A 20,408-nucleotide genomic window follows, 5' to 3' on the forward strand; every position below is an offset into this window, starting at 1 on the left:
TCTACATCCTCTTTTATTCTCATGGATTGCAAAATACTCTGTCATCTTCTTGTGTTATAAACACTTAGGTTCTTCATGTATTTATATCTGACAGAGAAAAATATTGCATACTTAATAAATTATAAAAGCTGAACCTTTTAAACAAACAATTGCCATCTTAGTGCTATGATGGACTTTTGTATCAAGATAGAACTTTTTTGTAACCACTAGTGCATCCTATAGTGCACTTTAAATCCTATAGATTTGAAGACTTAATTTTTTCATTGGATCACTAGGAAACATTACGCATTGCTTCCAACCTGAATAGGTGTGATTTGGCTATATCAGTGTGCTTTTATCTCCTAAACTAAAGCAGATCTCTTCTGTCAGATGGAGATCCCTGTAGCTGGTAGATTTGGGCCAGCTTTGTAACCTACCTTTGGGTGAAACAGATGGAATTCATTGGATAGCTCACCCAGTATAGTACAAGATTAAGGGGTTTTTGTGTTCTTTGATGTTTTTTAGCATATATTTTAAAGCCTAGGCAAGATAACAGGTCACAGTATTATGAAATGGTTTCACTAGTACTATATATATAATCAGTGTCTTTTGTCTGTACTTTCTTGATAGTTTCCTACTTTGACACTGAAGAATCACAATTAGACTTCTTCAGAACTGCTTTACAAAGGCATTTCATGTTCAATTGGTTATGCACCAAGGCATGCATGCTCTTTTCATAGTCACTATTTGGAAGGCTTAGATACGGTTCCTATTGTATGAGAGTTGCTTACAGTCTTTGATTCTAAATCTATAATCTAGCAATGGCCTGAACTGAAATAATGTGTCTGAGCATATATTATTATATGCATGTCAACGTGATAAGTAATCTGAGTTTTAGCTATCTTATTGTTCTTTTCCAAAAAACCACCTTTGGTGTCACGGCTATTTTGTGGTACCTGGAAGATGCTCTGTGGTTGTAGTCCAGTTGAGGTAGGACTGAAAGTTTCTGGGCAGTGTCACTTTCCCCAGTGCGCTGCCTCAGTCTGTCTCTCTCTGGCACCTGGAAAGCTTTATTGATAACGCTTCTTCCATAAAATTAGAAGAAACCTCAGAGAAAAGTATACCTGTTTGTATGTTTCCTCTTCTTGCCCAGAAATTTCTTTGATGCAAGGGATCCATTGAAATAAACCTGCAGTCCTAAGTTTTTGATAATTGATGGTACAGGATGATCCTTATGTTTCCCCATGTCAGTGGAAACTGTCGTAGTTTTCTACCTGCCACTTGCTACCTCCTCACTTCCCTGTCTACAGCAGTGACTTCAACATGTAACAATCAATAGCAATCGTAGTAATAGCAGTAAAATAATGTAATAGTAATGTTCCTTTAGTGCCATAGATTTTATGTTCAGTTTGGCAAAATGAAACTTGGTTTCAGAAGGCATTGACTATGCATTTTATACCTCTTGCAGGAACATGCAAGCCAAGTTTGCAGGATGTGATTAACACGGGGGGATTTATTTTCTTGCTTCAAACTAATTTTAGGGTTTGACTTTCAGGGTCCAATGCTTCTACATAATTAAGGAAGAAAATGGCAAGAGGCTGATGGTCTGTCTTTGAGAGGCATGCTGGCCTGTGTAGGGCAAAACAAATCCGTAGCGTAGTGCAGAAACAGCAGTTGAGAACTTTTCTCTTCTCTGGCTTCTGAACTTCTGTGGCTTTGCGAGGGTCTAATAGGATCTGGGACAGATGTCTGCAATAGGGCCTAATAAGATCTGCAGACAGAGTAACTAAAGGAAACCCATCTGCAACCCATCTTTCCATTTAGAAGCTTTTTGGAAATAATTCTTACCCTTAGTAATACCTGTTGATAGATGTGCATGCAGATGATGGGTTTGCAGTGTGGGATGTCAGGCTTGTGGATGCCAGAACAGTATGAGATTCTTGTGCTTTTTGAAAGGCAAAGAAATTGTGTTGTAAAACCATATAGACCTTACTGACAGAGTGACTGAGGAGTTAGAGAAATAACTTGCCTTTTTTGTTTACTATTTATGTTGCTCCCAAAGCAAAATGGGGAAGTGTGGGGTAGCTGAAAAATGCAGCCCTTTAAAAGTGTACTGCCACAGGGAAATAAAGAAAAAAAAGTATAGTAAAGTATAGAAAACAGCAGCGCTTTCAGTGTGCCATAACCATCACCCCTAATGCTCTCCTTTTGAGGACCTTATATGTGAAGGACCTGAGCCAAGCAGAACAATGACTGCCTGGGAATGACAGGACACAGTGATGCTGGGAAACATCATGGGCTGAACATATATTGTCTAACAATGTAGTTTTCAGCATTTTTCTCTCAATATTCTGCACGTGGGGCTTTTTTTTTAATGTGGTTGTTGTGTTGTTTTTTGTTGTTTTTTTCCTTAATTGCCTATTTGAAATAGTACAATAATCAGAGCTTACACTGAGTTATTTGGAATTGGAACAGGACGGTAGGCAATAATGTGCCAAGTCCAGTATAGCTTACATTAGAAATACTTCACTTAAAAGCCCCTGTTGTCGTTTTCTTTGTCTCCTCCCTTGTCTGTGCTTCTTTCAGGTTTGACCATGCCAGTGTCAAAGAAAAAAGAAATGTATGGAGGAGCATGGTTAGGTTCTGCAAAGTCCCATTCAGCACACAGTCCAATGTCACGTACAGTAAAGTTAGTTGCATCTTCTGAACTGATATCTTACTTCTGGATATACTGGAGGGTGTGGAAAGGCTGACTTTTCAGTCAAAAGGATTATGGTGTAATCTCACCTTCAGCTGTCTTTTCTCTGATGGCAACTCCATCCTTGCATGGTTTGTCATGGTGTAACCCCAGCCAGCAGCCAAGCACCACACAGCCACCAGCAGGGTGGGGGAGTGAATCAGAAGGGCAAAACTGGGAACACTTGTGGGTTGAGATAAAGACAATTTAATAGGAAAAGCAAAAACCACACACGCAAGCAAAGCAAAACAAGGAATTGATTCACCGCTTCCCATGGCAGGCAGGTGTTCAGCTGTCTCCAGGAGAGCAGGGCCCCATCACACATAACAGTGACTTGGGAAGACAAACACCATCACTCCAAACATCCCTCCCCTCCTCCTGCTTCACCTCACATTCTATACTGAGCACGATGTCACACAGTCTGGAATATCACTTTGGGCACTTTGGGTCACCTGTCCTGGCTGTGTCTTCTCCCAGTTTCCTCACCAGTGTGACAATACTAAAAGCAGAAAAAGCCTTGACTTTGTGTAAGCTCTGCTCAGCAATAAAAAAAATACCTTTATATTATCAACCCTGTGTCCTGCATAAATCCAAAACACAGCGCCATACCAGCCACTGTGAAGAAAATTAACTTCCTTAGCCCCAACCAGCACAGTGTTTCAATAATAAGATATGCTCTTGCTTTGTGAGCTACTTTCAGGGGAAGAGGATAGCAGTTATCAGAATGCCAAGCAGTTTGTTTGTCACACAGCTGCATGAGAACAGAACATGGGATTTGCATGCAGATGATGTTCATTCTTCTAATGCTGTTTTTACTGTCCTGGATAGACATGGGCTGGGCATCAGTTGGTGGTGAGCAATAGTGTGGTACATTACTTGTCTGTCTTGGGTTTTATTCCTTTCTCCTTTGTTGTCTTCTTTTTCATTATTATTATTATTATTATTATTATTATTATTAATTCTACTGTTCTTATCTCAGCCTACAGGTTTTACTTTTTTATTTTATTTATGATTCTCTCCCCTGTTCCATTGGTGCTGTGTTACTGGCTAGGGTTAAATCACAACAGCATAACCTAAAAATCACAAGTGAAGAAATGAGCACACATGTATGCACATACAGGAAAGTGCATGCAGGCACTGTTTACAAACGTGTATAAAGCCATATAAATGCCTTTAGTAGCTACTAGTGCAGATCTATACATGAGTACGTAATTACATATGTTTTCTTATGCATCTGTGCACAGAATTTGGGTATGTAAATATATGTAAATACATCTAGGCAAACAAATACAGCATATAGGGTGATTACATGTCCAAACATCCAACCAGTCCTGCGGAATATATACGTGTCCTTGCTTCAGGAATTTTTTTTCAAGTTTTGTGACCAGGTCAGCCATTTTCTCTTATTCCCTTTTTTTTCCCCTTCAGCTGCCAGTAAAACACCACAGACAAGTTTTCTTGATATATTTGAAAAAGAATGGCTGACTGATTTCTATGTATTTTGCTATTTTTGACAGTGCTTGCTCAATGCGAGAATAAAATCACTGTAGGTTCTTTGAGTGCCACATAGACAGTCCAATCATTTCTATATTCTGGTCAACGTGGTCTGGGTTATAACAACAGCAGATCTCTCTTCTCAGCCCACTCCTCCAAAGGAGTCAACCCCAGAAATGGAAGTTTAAAATGTTCTGAAACTGCTGCTGCTACAGTGGTACCTCAGTGCTCCATAAAGGTTGGGAAAGGTTGTTGGGACTTAAAGCTCTAAAGTGCATGGAAAATCCACTTAAATAGAAAGGTTCAGGTAAATTCTTGCCAAATAGTGGCTAAGGCAGATTTTGTTTTCTTCCTGTTAGCGTTTAAGCAATGTAAGCTCTATTGCTCTGCTTACGAGCTGGTCTAGAGTGGCTTCTGGATGAATAGATAAACTCGATCTTTAGGCATTGTGGTAACTGGGGCTCAGTCCCAGACAGAAGACAGGTACTGAATTTTATTATTTTTTTTTCAAATTTCTCCCCCCGTTCCTTTTATTAGTGCTGCAAGCTTAGAGATGAAGGCCACAGATGAAAGAGTTTTAGATACACGAGAGAAAGATATAAAAGAGCTTCTGGTTGTTTTTCTCACACCAGGCTGGGGGTTATGAGAGTATTTTTCTCTTGATGCCTTTGGCAGATAGGGAATTAACTACATTCCCTACCCTCTGCAACAAATATTCAGGCAAATAGTTAACTCATTACACCTGTGTTCTCACACAATGTAAGGCCCAGTGCAAATAAATGTTTGGGGAATCCTGCCTGTGGAGGGTTTGAACTTTGTTCCATGGTATAGAATTTGAAGAGACATGGGCAGAGAGATCCTGGAGAGATGTCACTGTTGACAAGTTTTTGCACAGGGCAAAAAGACAGGCATTAAAAGAGAAGTTTAGAATCCCCTAGTATTTTGGGCTAGACATATGGAGACAGTCCTCCTCCCCCTCACCAGTCCGTTTGTGACAGATGGTGCCAGCCATGGGATAGTGTCAGCCTGCAATGGGAGTTCTTCAGCAGACCCCGAGTGTCTTTGGTCCCTCACAGGAGGAGAGCCTGGCTGAAGGGATGCCTCCTTCTTTGGCTGACACTGCAGCTGGGGGGAGATGTCAGTGCCCCCAAGACCTTTGTGCTAAGGCTGAGGGAGGGACACATGCTGGGATGCAGCACCCTCAGCTTTAAGAGTCCAGCTACAAACAGTGACACCATCCTGCTGCAGTGGCACCACTTTAAGTTTGTAGGCTTAATCTGTACAACACTAAATCCACTAAATGTTTCCTCTGTGGCTGTAATCTCATTGTTACTTGAGCAGTGCTCACTTTTGAGCTTGTGCTTTCCCATATGTAATGGTAAATATTTTATTTTTTTATTATTTTTTAATTAATATTTTTTAATTTTATTTTTTTTTGCTGGGCAAGTGACAAAAAGAGAAGATATTGCTGTGGTTGGCACAATTTGCTTAGGACCAAACCTCAGCAGTGAGACAAGTGCCTGGTATATGGAGACCTTCTCATACCTTCCAGGGATATTCTAGTGAAGCAGGCTCAAGGCACATTGGCTAGGGAAGGTAGGTTGTGGGGAAAAAACACATATCTATGAGTGAGCAATATCTATTCAGTCCTCTCACAGAAGACTTTACACATTAGTGTTCCCATTAAAACACATCACTGAAGTGAAAAGCTGAGTGAAATTAAGAGTTTCTGTTCCAAAGGAGTTTCTTCCAGCTGACTTTTGTTTTCATCACAGCTGGTAAGATTAATTTTTTTAAAATATAAATTTATTAAATCTTCAAAACTGAATTAATATGTAACCTTCTGATATTTCCTGAAACAAATTATTTGACCCCAAATAATCTGGAGCCTGTTTAACACAAACTGTTGTTTCCTCTCCAGTGCAGTTCATGTGTCCTGTAGGGACCTTGTGTCCATTCTCCCAGAGGAACCAGAGTATTTGGTTAAGCTGCTTTGTGCCAAAACCAGTCACATGTCTCTGCTGATATCAGGTGGGACACTGACATTGTGGCATGCGAAAATATTTTCTTAGGGAGTGGAGACCAGAGATAAAAATGGGGACTACTATTGAAAGTAAATGCAATGCCTGAAAAATACTGGTTTATGCTATGATTGAGTTCATGCAAAAGCCTCTCTGTAAAGTTTGATAAAACTAAACTTGCCATTTTGGTTTGTTACAGATTGAAGCGAAGCATTTCATTGCTAATTCTCTGTGAGGGAAATGGAATTGTGTGTTAAAAAGTCATTCTGGTGGAAGCATTTACCCAGCCATACTAAACAGATTTATTTCCTGAGATAGGCCTTTTGTACTTGCACAGCCTTAGGTGGATTTAAAATACAATGAAATCACTAAATGGAGTGTTATTTGCTAAGTCATTGTCTGATAGACTTTTCAGTGTAATAAGGTTCAAGCCTTAAATGATCAATGGGGCCATCCTAAAATAATTCCTCTCAGCCTTTCAGATGAAATTCTTAAGACACTTGACAGTAATCATTTCCTCACTTAATCATCACTGAACCAAGCTTGACAGATTTAGCTTGTGCTTGCTAGACAAATCTGAGGTTTCAGGATGCATTTGCAAGGATCAGAAGATTCTGTAACTGGTGAATGTCTGTATAAACTCTCTACAGGACTGAATGTAATTGAAGTAAACTCCTGCATGCTGGTAAGGAAGCTTCTGTGATACTGATTTTTTTTTTTATTTAATTTTTAAATTTTTTATTTAACTGTCAAGCCTTCATTCGCAAGGGAGGTAATTTGTAAATTTAGGCTCGTCAAATTTGCAAGGTGTCAGTATGCCAGCATTGTGTTACTGTAAGGGATATTCCTTCCTGAGCTTGAACACTATAGGAAAGTCTTTAGATACATCATAATTTGCTCTTACTCATGTTACTCTACTCTCTCCTCACCCCCCAAAAAAGAATCATAGAAAATGAGACTACATGAGAGATTATCTAATCCTTTACACTTCCACTGTCCAAAAGAAAAACAATGACATCTATGTGAGTTTTGACAGCAACTTTTTTGGCCTGAAATTCAAGGTTTCCAGTGATTATTGCTCTTTCAGACAATCTCTTTCAGTGATTCCCTGTTCTTAAATTAAAAACCCCTTTCTATTACACTTTCTTGCTGTAATTTTTTGCCAATTATTTCTTGTTCTTTTCAGCATGGGTACAAAGAAGAGATGGTTTCTTTCTGCTTTGCAGTAGCCCTTTTCTATTTGAACCCTTTATAGTATCTCCTTTCAAACTTCTATTTTCTAGGCCCCTGATTATTTTCATTGCTCTATTCAGGACTCTTTCCAATAGTTCACTCCTTTCTTGAAGTACAATTCTCCAAAGTGAACATGATCTCCAGTAGAGTTCAGCACTATCTCTTTCTGTGTCTCCATACATTCTAGTATGCCTCTTTCAACCCAATGAATGATTTTCTTTACGTAGTTAAATGTTTATTTCTTCTGTTTTGTTTTACCTCTGCACTAGGCTCTGTGTCAAACAGAGAATTTCTTTATTATTGTAAAAGGATGAATTTTTTTTTAAAGTACAGACATATCTTCTCTATGTCCTTCTATACAGAAATACACCTAAGGTACAAATTGCTTTTCAGGGCTAGCATGAGGTATATCTGTGTCTGTGGCACAAGTAGGAACATCACAACTGGCTGTCTTGGCTCCCCACTCCTGCAGCTTTTCCTTCTCTGTTACTAGACCAAATAGAGGTTGAATAGAACATAAAATAAAAGAAAGTTCAGTTTGTGCACCTGAATGCACAGTGAGATGCCTTAAGCACGTTTCTACGACTCAAAGGTGAACTATGTTAATGTCAAATACCAGATAGTTAGGTTTTTAGCCTTGAATTAACAAGAATCAACTAGATTTTTAGAAACTGAATGAGAAATCTGAATCTAATTTCCCAGAGTATTTTTTAGCTTTAGCAGTAAAGATCAAATATCTCCTTGTATTCACTTACAGATTTTTGGCTAATGAGCACTTCTGCAAAACCAATTTCACAATCTCAAGTTGGAAATATTGAGTTTAGATACTTTATTACCATTCCTAGAAAAATCAGTGGAAAAGTGATATTTTAAGAAATACAGAAATAATAACTTCTTTCCTGTGATCCCTTTTTTCACATATTGCAGAACTTGAAATTTGTGTAGCAAGGAAAGAAGAGGACTTGATGCTTCCATTGCATAAGACCATACATCCTTAAATCATAGTTCATGCTAAAACTAATTCTGCTTAATATTACTGCTGCCTTTTCCACAGCTGAGGAAACTGCTTTAGTCTTGGAGGCTACAGAATCCTTCAGCAGCATTTCTCTTCAACTATAAAAAGGTTTCTCCCTCATCTAGACAGTGCCATGACTTTTTTTCACAAATAAATATGTGTAATTTCTAACACTCCCTCATCATGTTTATCTCAAGATGCAGTTGCGGGGTCTGCAGTGACATCGCGATGGCTGCGTGCCTGTGCCTGGCTGTACTCAGACCCCACAGCTGGTACATGCCACTGATTGCCACCTGGCCATTGTGACATCCTGTTTGGGATCAAAGGATAGTTGTCACCCCAGCGAAGTCCTGGTCCTCTGTCTTCTCTATCTGTTAAGGAAACATTTTCACAAAATCAGTTAAAGAAATTCCACCCTGCCTTTTTCACTCCTGTTTTACTGGCACCTCGAAAGCCTTTCTCTTTATATGCTGCTTTAGGGAATGCTTCTCTCTATCTTCCCAGAAGTCTTTGGAGACTAAATCAATCTCTTTTCTCGAATTTTCTGAAAAACTTGAAGTTATTCAAAAACGATAATTGATTTTTAAGGTGAAAAAAAATTTTGTAGGGAAGCTTGAAATACTTCTGCCTCATTGTTTAGGCATTCTATTCACCATACTCCTATTTTTAGCTGTGAGTGAAGGAAGCTTTTCTGTCTGAACATTCGGGAGCCAGCCTCTCTGGCAGTCACAGGTGCAGCACCTAAGCTAGGTAGAGATCCCTTTGCAGCTGCACATACCACTCTCACATGGTCAAGGTTTCTTTGCCAGCTCAACTCTGGGTTTCCAATACCAATAGATTCCTATAGAATCTCAAATCTCTGGATCCTTGAAGTGGTTTAATCTCGGTTGAATAGCTAAATAACAGCTTGTGTTTGGTGCCTCTGAACAGGGACGTTGAGCAGAAGAATCCCTGGGCTTTTATACCCCCACAGTCTAAGTGCCCCAAAGTCTGGAGTCATTGTGTCCTGTGGTTTCTCTGAGTTTCTGGTCACCTGGCTGGGCCACAGCTCACCATGTTCCATGTTATCCAAAGCACTGGAAGTTCATGGCCTCTTGCCTCGGGCTCCTCCCACCTGGAGCTCAGCCTGCAGCTCACACTGTATGGATTCTTCAGCACTGCGTGAACACCTGTTCTTTGTTAAACAGAATTCAGATGAAATCTAGACTTGCACTGCTCTACATTGCACAACATTTCACAACTCATATTTGAGTCTTGATTCTTCGGTTTAATTTACTTTTCCTCAATGTTCAGTGTATTGTTCCACACAACAGGTAAATTAACTCTTTCAGTGTGGGTGACGGTGGTACTCATCGCCTGAATACAGTTTTCATTCCTGTGGAACATCAAATGTGTTTATACTAGGTATCCACAGTCCACACAGTGTTATTTAAATAAGTGTAGGAGCTTTAGTTACCCATCACTGAAGACTTGGATTGCTTCATACATAGTCTGCCCCAGACACAAAGTAAAGTGCTGCTAACCTGGTGTGTTTGTTTCTGCTTGCTTGTCAGAGAGGGCTAGGAAAACACAGGACTAATAAACCAATGGATAAACTGTAATTTTTCTATTTTTTTTCTGTAGGGACTTGCTTGGTTATGCTTAGGTGCTTTTAAAGAAGTCTTAGGCTCTAGCCTGAATATCTTGCAGTTATCCTTTGTGAGAATTGATATGGGCAGTTGGTGAAGGGATGCAGCCTGAGATACAAAAAAGCAATATCCAGTGTGCAATAGGTGAACAATTTGGCTGGCCTTCAGAGGTGCTCTTCCTAGCCAGATAGACATGCAGCCTTCAGGTTATTGCTGTTTTTTATGATGGTTCATGATGGTAGTCACCTAATATGCCAGGCTATTGACAGCCATTCCCCTTTGGAACATGCCTGTGTCCAGCGTGTACAGAAAATCATGTTTCCTGCTTAAGAACAACAGTTTGGAGAGAATTTTTATATTGGCTACTGGCCAAACTTAGCACATAATTTTTCTTCCCTTTTTGTTGGTCCCTCGCTATCTGCAACTTCACTTGATTGCAGAGAGATGCTTTTCATCATTGTGAAAAGCCATCTGATTAGAGCTGTCATTAACCCATGAGTTAAACTCTTAAGAAGTTTAGATGGAGAAATTCCTTGAATGCTTCAGAATTGCAGAGTTGCCATTTTAAAGAAACCTCAAAACTAGATTGCAAATTTGTTTTAGCTTTGCCTAAAACAAGCTCTTCTTTCGCAGCAGATTTATAGGAAACATGATTTAATGTATATATTTTTTTCCCTGTGAATGTTATCGATATCATGTATCATGAAATTCTACTGCTGATTAGGACTGGGTGTATCTGGACTATCCCCTTCCTAACCATCCATTTGTACTAGTATAATTCATCAAACAAAGACATGGAATAGTCAATATTCCTTTGTTAAAGTGTATTTAGAAACAGTCCCTGTGGAAAAGGAAAAACCAATTGTTTTCATTTTTGCAATATAAAATGGTTTTAGGATTGGAGAAATGAAGGTTGTTTTTCAAAAGCTCTGTGCATAGCTTTTGCTAATCATTGTTTTCCCCTTTCTCTTTTCCACCTTCCTTCCCAAAATAAAGGTGGGTATGTCTATATCAGGAATCATGTCCATGGTTCCTTTAGACCTTCTCTAATGTACATATCAGACCTGGGATGGGTTCAAGGTTGTCTCTGTTGAAACAGGCAAGACTGGCATTGTTCAGAAGGCACCTGACATAAGAGGAGAAGTCTCTGGGCACTGCTTTCATTGCTTTGTTTTCTTCTCAATTGCTATGGAAGCCATGTGTGGCCCTAGAGAGGAACAGCATTCTGAGACAGTCGTGGCCTCATTTGAATTTAGAGGAGTGAGTTTCAATGGGTATTTTGGCATGTACTGAGGAGCCTTCAAGTTAGTTCAGAGGTTGCTCATAAAATGAGACTAAGAGGTAGGAGGTGCTGTGCAGATGGTCGCTTCTATTGCTGGCAGAAAGCTTCCTCAGTGAAACATGAAAATGTGTCTTCTCTGGCTTGCAGCAGGTGACTCTAAGAAACTATTTCTTGAAGCTTGTATATTTGAGTTATAGACTCAATTTCTTTGTCCAAGACTTTTTGCTTGCCTTCCTTTTTGGTATGTTTTAAGGTAGGATCACAAACATGAAAAAAAATATAAAAAAAAAAAGCTTCACTGAAAGTGCTGATGACAAGTCAGACCAGAACTGAAAAGAAGCATCTTCTCCTTTACCAGTCAGTTTAAGCAGTTGGGAAGATGTGCTTCATCTGTCCTGCAAACTGCACTGAAGCCTCTGTTGATTTCATTAAAACACAAAGATTCATAGGTTATGAAGCCAGAAAGAGCCATTATGATAATCTAGCCTGATTTGCTGTATAATTAATTCCTGTCTCACTATGTTTTTTAGAGAAAACAGGATACTATTTTAATTTAAAATTTGCCAGTAGCAGAGAACACAATATAACCTGTAGTAAATTATTTCAGTAGCAAATTACCCTCATGTAAAAATAAGCCATAATATTTTAAAATGTGAATTTCTGTAACTTCAATCTCTAGCCCCCAGATCTCATTGTCCCTTTGTCACATGCATTGAAGAGCCCTCTCTTGCCAAATTCCATTTCCTGCACAGGTATGTGTAGATTGCAATCAAATCACATTTTAACCTCCACCTATTAAACAGACTGAATTTGAATGTTCTCTACGATGGGACATGCATTCCAGTCATTTAATTATATTCCCTCCTCAATCTTGAACCTTTGGTTTTACAATTGAACTGTCATTATCAGAAGCTGCGTTAGCATTTCTCCATTCCTGCCCAGGATTCACATTGGTTTTAGACCCAAGCATTATTTCTATCCCTGTATTTTATTGTTATGATGAGAGTTCTGGTGTACTTGCTTATACATGATGTTGATGTCCAAATGTGCCTGTCAATAATACCTCAAATCACCTATGGAAACACTTGCACTTTTTCCATAAACATAGGTGCTTTTTTATATTTCTCAAGCTAGGTGTTTTGTTTTGGGGTTTTTTAAAAGAAAATAATTTAGAACAACATTTGAGTAACAGAGATTCAGATATGGGGTGGTGGATATGTTTCTTTGTAAAGATTGAATTCAGAACTCTTTTATCTATTCAACAGTGTTTCTCATCTCCTCCCCAGGTCATCCTTTGTGCTTGTTTTCTTGGTCTCTTCATTCTTGGACTGAGATTCTTCAGTTTTAGTCTTTTTATTGATTACAACTAACTTCATGTCTTTTTTTTCTGGTTCCTTTGAAAGCATTCTGTCTCAAGGATTCTCCACCTGTGGTACTTGTATGATTATGGAACACAAAGCAGTCAGCATCAAACCTCAAATAAACTCAGAGGCAAACCCTCCGCTTTTCCCCAGAAAAAGTTGGGACCTGGTACTCAATACCAAAGAAGGAGATGTAACCTGTATGTGGCTCAGCTGTGTGTGGGAGCTGTTTATGTGCATCTGACACTCCCTCTACCAGCAACCCTCAGAGCTTGCTGATAACAGATCACTGAGTCGTGGCTAAAGACAGCCCAGCACCACCCATCAATCTTGTGTTGGACACTGTGCTCCCTGCCTGCTCCTCTCATGTGTGCAGAGACTGGGTCAAGATGCAGTTTAGAGGAGTGTTGCTTTGAGCAATTGTTAGTGGTGTCCCGTAAGGGCAGCTCTCCTACCTTAGGATCATTAAAGCCACAGCTCATTCAGGCCTGGCATTCTCTTGCCCACCAAAGCAGCTCCACGCTGTGGTGAAAACAAAATGCAACATTGCATCCAAGTTGTTAATCCCTCGTGGGCCTGGAGAGCAGTGAGACCCTGCCCTGAGTATGCTGTCTCCAGCAGTGGAGGGTACAAGTGCTGCTCAGGCAGAGCACATGACCGTGGCTGAGGTCAGGGGTGCATTCCCTCACATTCCTGCAGCAACCACTGCTGTTGGTTTACAATTGCTAGAAGACACACTCCTTCCTTTTTCCTTTAGAATCAGTTTGTGGACTTGCCATCCATTGTTATTTCTGGTTCTTTTTGCATCTTCGCTTACACCCTTCTTCCATGATCTCCCCTGGCTGCAAGTTCTGGAAGTTCACTACCCTCTGTGTAAATAAGTACTTTTAAAAATGCATTTTATGCTGATTTCATACAAGTTTCAGTCAGTGCCTCTAACTCTGTTATTGCTGGGTTTGGCAAAGAGCCGTTCTACATTAACTTTCCTCAATCTTCTGTGAACTTCAATCATATTTTTTTCAGTCCTCTCCAAATAAGAACTTGGTCTTTTCAGCCCATCCTCATAAAGCATCCTGTTCCATCCTTTTAGTTGCTCTATTTATTTCCTCTTTCTCCTTGAGTAGCAGAGACAGGACTTCATGCAGTGCTCAGAACTAAAGTCTGACTGAGGTGCACCTCATTGTCTGGCAAAAGAGAGTGCTCTAATGCACCCCCTTGCTGTGTCAGTGGAAGGAGGTGTATGGTCTCTCTAATGAGAGCATTTGGCACGATTAGTCTGTAGAATAAAACTACTACAGTCCCATAAATTGAAAATTAATTTTATCCCTGTTGCAGATATTAATAGCCTTGATGTTTCTGATGCCTGTGTGAGGGCAGAGCACATAATTAGGACTTGGAGCAAAACAAGTTACTGTGGGTCAATACCGTCCTCTGGTGGGAAGAACTAGAGCTTTGTGCCATTTCTCCAAATGGGATTTCACAGCTGGCTTCTCCTTTCACTTTGTGTTTTGCCTTTACAACAGGAAAATCTGACTGCACTGGGAAAATTCTCCCTTTATGCTTAGAGAAAGATGGAAATTCTTTGCTAGCTATGAATGTACTGAATCGTGATTTTCATTTATTTTTTCATCCTGAAGTTACCTAATTTGTAAGCTTATCCCTCATTATTTCTCTCATTTGCCTTTTAATATTTACTGCATTCACATTTCTCTGACTTTCCTGTCCTAATAGTAGAACTAACTATGCATATCTGCTTTCCCTTCTATTTTCATAACAGACTGCTGACAACTCATCCTGATAGGATTTTGAAAGCAGAAATCAAGTGTGTGTATATATATGCTATATCTGACAGACACAAAGTATTTTAGAATAATAACTCCTTAGAAGAAATTAGAGTCTTCAGTAATATCACTGGAAAGAATTCAGTAAAAATTGTGCTAGTTGCAGAAGTGGTTTTACTTGCTGTACATACCAGCTCTGCATTTAGCAAACATGGAAGGTGATTGAGAGGAAGTACAGTTTAAGGAATTTCAATTTTGAGCCTTCTCCGGTTCCTGCCTCTGTGAGAACGGTGTGGGGCAGCGAAGAGTCTGCTTTCTAGGAATTAATTCTGTATCTGAGAGAAAGAGAAGAGTAGGTCTGGGCTCCTGAGTAAGCCAGACATGCTCAGGAGTGCTTGCCTGTTTGAGACCCTTCTCTTGGCAAACTTCAATCCATGTAGAAACAACAAAGCCCAGAGTTCTGGTCCTTAACCGAGATAAAGTGAGAGTCCAGGGGCTGAAAATGTACAGGTTTTTATATGCTAGCACAGAAATTGTTGGTTTCTTAAAGCAAGCTATAGAGATACTTCCATGGCAAGTTCGTGTCAGTAGTGATCTAAGATTTCTTGGTCAGAAAAATTTCAAGTCTTTGCTATTTTTTCTTTGGGACCCACAGGGCAATCATTAACAGTTCACAGCAACTTTCTGAAATTTTTCTGCATCTCTCTCCTAGTAGTTAAGTAGGCTTATAGGGATAATAGAGAAATGACAGTGGTGGTACCAAGTTCCCTGCTGTGGCTAGTAGCGATGGACATGGAGGTTACACTTTGTTATGTGTTTTGTATGGGATTTATGCAAATATAACAGCATGATACCAGACACACACTGGATTTTATGTAGAGAAGCTTTTACAGGCAAGCGAGCCTGTGGTAGAGTTAATTGTTCACACTGCCCTTCAGTTAAATATTCTCTTCTGACTGCTTATCTGATCTATAGTCATTGCAAAGTACCCATTGCTGTCATTTCTATCCACACTTCTGGTTCAACTCACCCCCTCTATCATGATGTCAGACTCTTGCACTCTCTCCTTTCTTCTCCTCACTGCCTTTTGGGAAAAGTTTATCTCCCATGGCTGAAAGTAATTGGGGTATTTGTATTGTATGCAGGATTGATGTATGATACTTTTCCTTGTGTCTGGCAGGTTGTTTATAAGAATAACGACATTCGTCTGGAGCTGTCTCGCTTGGCACGGATTGGTGATACTAAGATGAAGATCTATGGGGAAGTGAAATTCGTATGTGAAAATGTGGCTACGCTGGATCCCATCAGCTTTGAGACACCTGAGGCCTATATTAGTCTGCCTAAGTGGAATACCAAAAGGATGGGCTCCATCTCGTTTGATTTCCGAACCACTGAACCCAATGGACTGATCCTTTTCACGCACGGCAAGCCTCAGGAGAGGAAAGATACCAGAAGCCAGAAAAATACAAAGGTAGACTTCTTTGCAGTTGAGCTTCTAGATGGAAACCTCTACTTGCTGCTGGACATGGGCTCTGGGACCATTAAAGTCAAGGCTACTCAGAAGAAAGCCAATGATGGAGAGTGGTATCATGTGGATATTCAACGAGATGGAAGATCAGGTAGAGTTATAACTTTTTCTTAAATAGATTAATATTTCAGATTCAGACCTAGTATGTATTAATTCTTAGAACATTCAAAACCTATTAGATATGAGTCACCTCCCTAACAAAGCTTAGTGTTACTCCAGCGATGTTTATCCAGCAAGGCAAAGACGTGAATGGTTTTCATTAAATGTTTAGTGTGAACTTTGGCACAGAGGCAATCCATTAATATTTTATTCACAATCCTCAGATATCCCGGACCTATCTTCTCAATTGCATGCATAGTTACAGTCATGACTTTTTTGTAGGCCATGGTAAGGTTTAAGGTCTTTCAGAACCCTTGTTCTCAGTTTGAGATATTTTTACTGAGCTACTTTGGGTTTCTGCATTTGGGATCTTGTCGTGAGAAAAATGAGAGTAATGGGAACAACCAGTAACAAAATTATGGCAACAAATCAACATTTTCATCCCATTCTGTTTCCTTTAGTATCCTGTAGTTTTGAGTTAGGTATCTTTACTCTTTTGGATGAAATATTTTAGTCTTAAAATCTGAGACAGTGTTCAGTGGATGTTTCTTTTCTTTCTTTGGCTTTCTCATTTTCAAATATGGGTTTTAGTTTATTTCTAAAAATACATCTACCATGCAATTGCCAAGCAATATTTTTATTGTTTCCAGTGCAGAATTTCAAGCTAACATACTCATGATATACTCTGAAATTGCGGAGAAAAACAAAAATGCTCAAATACTGTAGTTTCATCTAGAGAATAACAATTGTACTTCAATTTTTTCAGAACCATTGAGATCTCAAAGTCTTCACTTCAAAAGGAATTTTGCTTACATTTTCTGTGGATTTGAGATTCATCTGGTGATCTCCAGATGATAGTTTTAGGTCCCTAATTTTATGTTCCTGGTTGCTGAATACCATCAGTATAGGGAATGCAGTGCTAGAATTTGCTTCCCATGAGTTTTCAGAAGAGCTGGCTTTGAGATACCATGCAAGGCCTGGCTGTTTAAACAGGTCTTTGCCTGAAGCTATTTTCTCCTTTGATGATGTGAGTAGTTTCTTTGTATTTGGTATGGTGCTCTGCTTGGACTTAATATGTGTGGTTATATATTGCTATCTCCTAAAGACATCGATAGAAGCATTTTAAAAAGGAAGCCATAAATAAATAAACTCAGCTTTGATTTCTTTAGAATTGCTAAAATTTAATTAACTTCCAGGGATAAACTCAATTAGCTGTTTCATACTCACTTCAGTTTTGCTTTGCTCACTTGGGGACTGTCTCATCCCTGAAGAAGCAGATGCAGAGGGAGAAGAGACAGAAATGAGATGGGCTGTATACAAAGAATATTTGCAAAACCTTACGAAGAGGGACACGTTCATTTGGACATATTCACGGGAGGGTGTGACAGACTCGCTGCTACTTGATGGATGACACTGTAGGACTGACTTGTTTGTCACTTGGCAGGGAGGTTTATGATGATCTGGACACTGATTAGAGGTAACAGATTTTGAATTAGAAACAGTTTTCTCAAGAAGAAAGAATGTGTTTGTACAATGTCTTTTTTTATTTAGTTGTGTTCTCTGCTCACAATGAATATTTGGTTAATGATTCCAATGACTGCTGCCTTGTTTCCTGAGAAAACCAGGATGCTGACATTGATTTCTTCACATTGTACCTTCAGTCACTATTATCCAATGACACTTTGGATAAGCGTGAGAAAGGAGTTCAAGACCTCTTCTTGTTAAGTCCTTGGCTTTTCTTCCACATATGGACTTGGAGAATGGTTACACCTTGAAGATCACCAACCCCCCCAGTATAGATAACTGTAATTTGGAAACTGAAGCAATTAATTTACTTAATGGGGGCTAAAACCACCCATTTGAGTTCAATGAGCTAGTGACCTACAAGTTCTAATTCTCCTAACTAAACTGCAAGACCCCATGTTAGGTGTCATCTCTCCCTTTTTTTTCCCCCATTTCTCAAATAGTCCAAATCTTCAGATTTTGCTGATCTTAGCAAAACAGTTTAAAAATCCAAGTATTCACTATTCCAGTGCACTAAGGCAGGGAAGCTTGGCAGTCATGCTCTGATAACCTCTGGCATCTCTATTCCCCTTAGGCCTTGTGTATGCTTTGGTCTGTGTTGGCTGCCAGAGCAACAAAACCTGTTTTTGTCTTTCTACTCTGACAGAAGCTGGCAGCATGGACATGGACACCTAACGTCCTGTAACCTTTCTGTCCTTTGGGAAAGCTCCCACCAGGTCCAGAAAACCTGTCACAGTTTCTAGCTGGGGAACAGTGAACATGTTACACAGGACAATGTTTTCAGCTGGTCATCAGCTACAAAACTTACATGACTTCCTACCTGATCACCTGATCAGACACTAAAAATCTTACTGAATGGTTTGGTTTACAGTTGTATCAGTGCATTGTTTGGTGTGCCTGTTCTGCCCTCAGTGGGGTGTTTTGGTCTGTTCTTCAGTCCAGTACAAAGTAACTGTGGTGCTGCGGAAGAGATGCCTTAGATGCTTCTGATTTCTCAAGATGAACTTGGATTTACTCCAAGCAGAATGGCAAACATGGGATTCTGGAGGGAAAAAAAAAAAAAGAATATCAGTTTATGTGAGTGCTCCTTGCTAGGATCAATATAGAATTTCTCCATCTTAGCAGCTTGGTCTTTCAGTTTCCAAAACTGCTGCTCATCCAAACTAGTGCCATCTCCTTGCAGGAATTATTGCAGGGTACAAAATACTCAATGTTTAGGTTGCTGTCTGGCCTGTTTCTTATTCATCATCTCACCATCTTCTCTCTCCAGGTTTTACACTTCATGTTATCCAATATTTCTTGTCTTTTAGGGATTTTCTTTACCCTTGTGGCATTTTGACATGTTTATTCTCTCCACAGTAGCAGCTGTCTAGAGCTCAGCCCTCCAGTGTTTTGATTCTAAGCTTTAGAGTAATATGCACTCTACAGGCTGCTTTTGAGAAATAGCAGTGGAGATGCTGGAAGGGGAGTTGTGTTCCTGTGGCTCTGTGACATGCTGCCTGTGTGACAGTATGTGTATTGTCACATTTTCTCTTTCCTTATTTTATAAAAGAGAAAATGCCTGTGGTACTCCAGCTTGTTGATACAAAATGATTCATCAAATAATTCATGTGGTTCTCTTTGGGCCTTTAATTTGTAATGCCTCTGTTGCTTCTGACACTTGGCTGCCTCTGACATTATTCTTTAATTATTACTGAACATCACACACATGGAGTACCTTGTCTCTGTCTCATATATGCATTTCTCCAAGACACCTCTGAAGAAAAGGTGTGTGTATGGGACTGTACTTTCTCACAGAGACAATAGATAGAGTTAACTCTCCTTCCTTATTTGTAGGGGTGTTTGATAAAAATGCAGTGATGTGGAATTAATCTTAAGGCTTGGATAGTGTCTCTGAAGACAGACTGTCTTAATGACAAGGCAATTGGATGTGATGATTTATAGCTAGGGAGAGCGAGTTGCTGGTTTTCAGAAGAGTGTCTAGTGGGCAGATATCCCTATCACAGAAACTGCTGAATGCTCTTCAGAAGAGTACACTGCTCTGGAATGTGAGAGATGTGCATTATATTCCCTGTTTCTCTTTGGATGCACAGTCTGACTTTAAACAAGTCACTTTGCTTTTCAGTACCTGTTACATAATATATAATATATAATATTCTATTTCTGTAGTATATGTTATGGTTATTTTATGAGCTGGGATAATTTCTTGAAGTACATGTGAATGACCTCAGTGCAGTATGCCCACATTTGATTTGGGGCATGTGGAAACTATCACAGTTTTAATAATAACTGCTGTTCAGATAGAAATTTGTCTCTCTTCCTCAATTTTCCTATATAAAATGGAAACTAGAAAACTTTCTTAGTAAAGTCATACAATATTTTTCTTTGGGACAAACTTCTGGAGATACTTAGTTCAATCTGGACTATCTTTAGGGTTGTGTGCAGTTGAGCTTTGAATGCCTTCAGTCTGGTAAACCCCTCTCAGGTTTCTGTATCTGTGTTTGACCACTCTTATGGTGAAAAATATTCTTTTCTATGGAGTTGGAGATTTGCTTGTGTTGTGTCATAGGAATGGTACTCTCCAATTCACTGGTCCCACTGAGACTCTGCAAATCACATTGCTCATCTGCTTCCCCTGGCCGTGCACCTCCCAGCTATTGCAAAGAATTACCTCTGTTCTGGCTGGAACCAGGACACATTACTGCAGCTCGTGTCTCTTGCCACTA

The 20,408-nt window shown here is 39.6% G+C and overlaps 1 protein-coding gene across 12 annotated transcripts in view; it reads left to right on the plus strand.

Annotated features, from left to right (window-relative positions):
• Positions 1 to 20,408, plus strand: part of NRXN3 (neurexin 3) — a 964,547-nt gene that overhangs the window by 283,450 nt on the left and 660,689 nt on the right. For all 12 annotated transcript variants that reach the window (XM_015631171.2, XM_033514971.1, XM_015631158.2 and 9 more), the window contains one exon: positions 15,712 to 16,150. In XM_015631171.2, coding sequence (XP_015486657.1) covers positions 15,712 to 16,150 — 439 coding nt within the window. The remainder of the gene's footprint in view (positions 1 to 15,711; positions 16,151 to 20,408) is intronic.

Source organism: Parus major, chromosome 5 (assembly GCF_001522545.3).
Source record: "Parus major isolate Abel chromosome 5, Parus_major1.1, whole genome shotgun sequence".
Lineage (NCBI taxonomy): Eukaryota > Metazoa > Chordata > Aves > Passeriformes > Paridae > Parus > Parus major.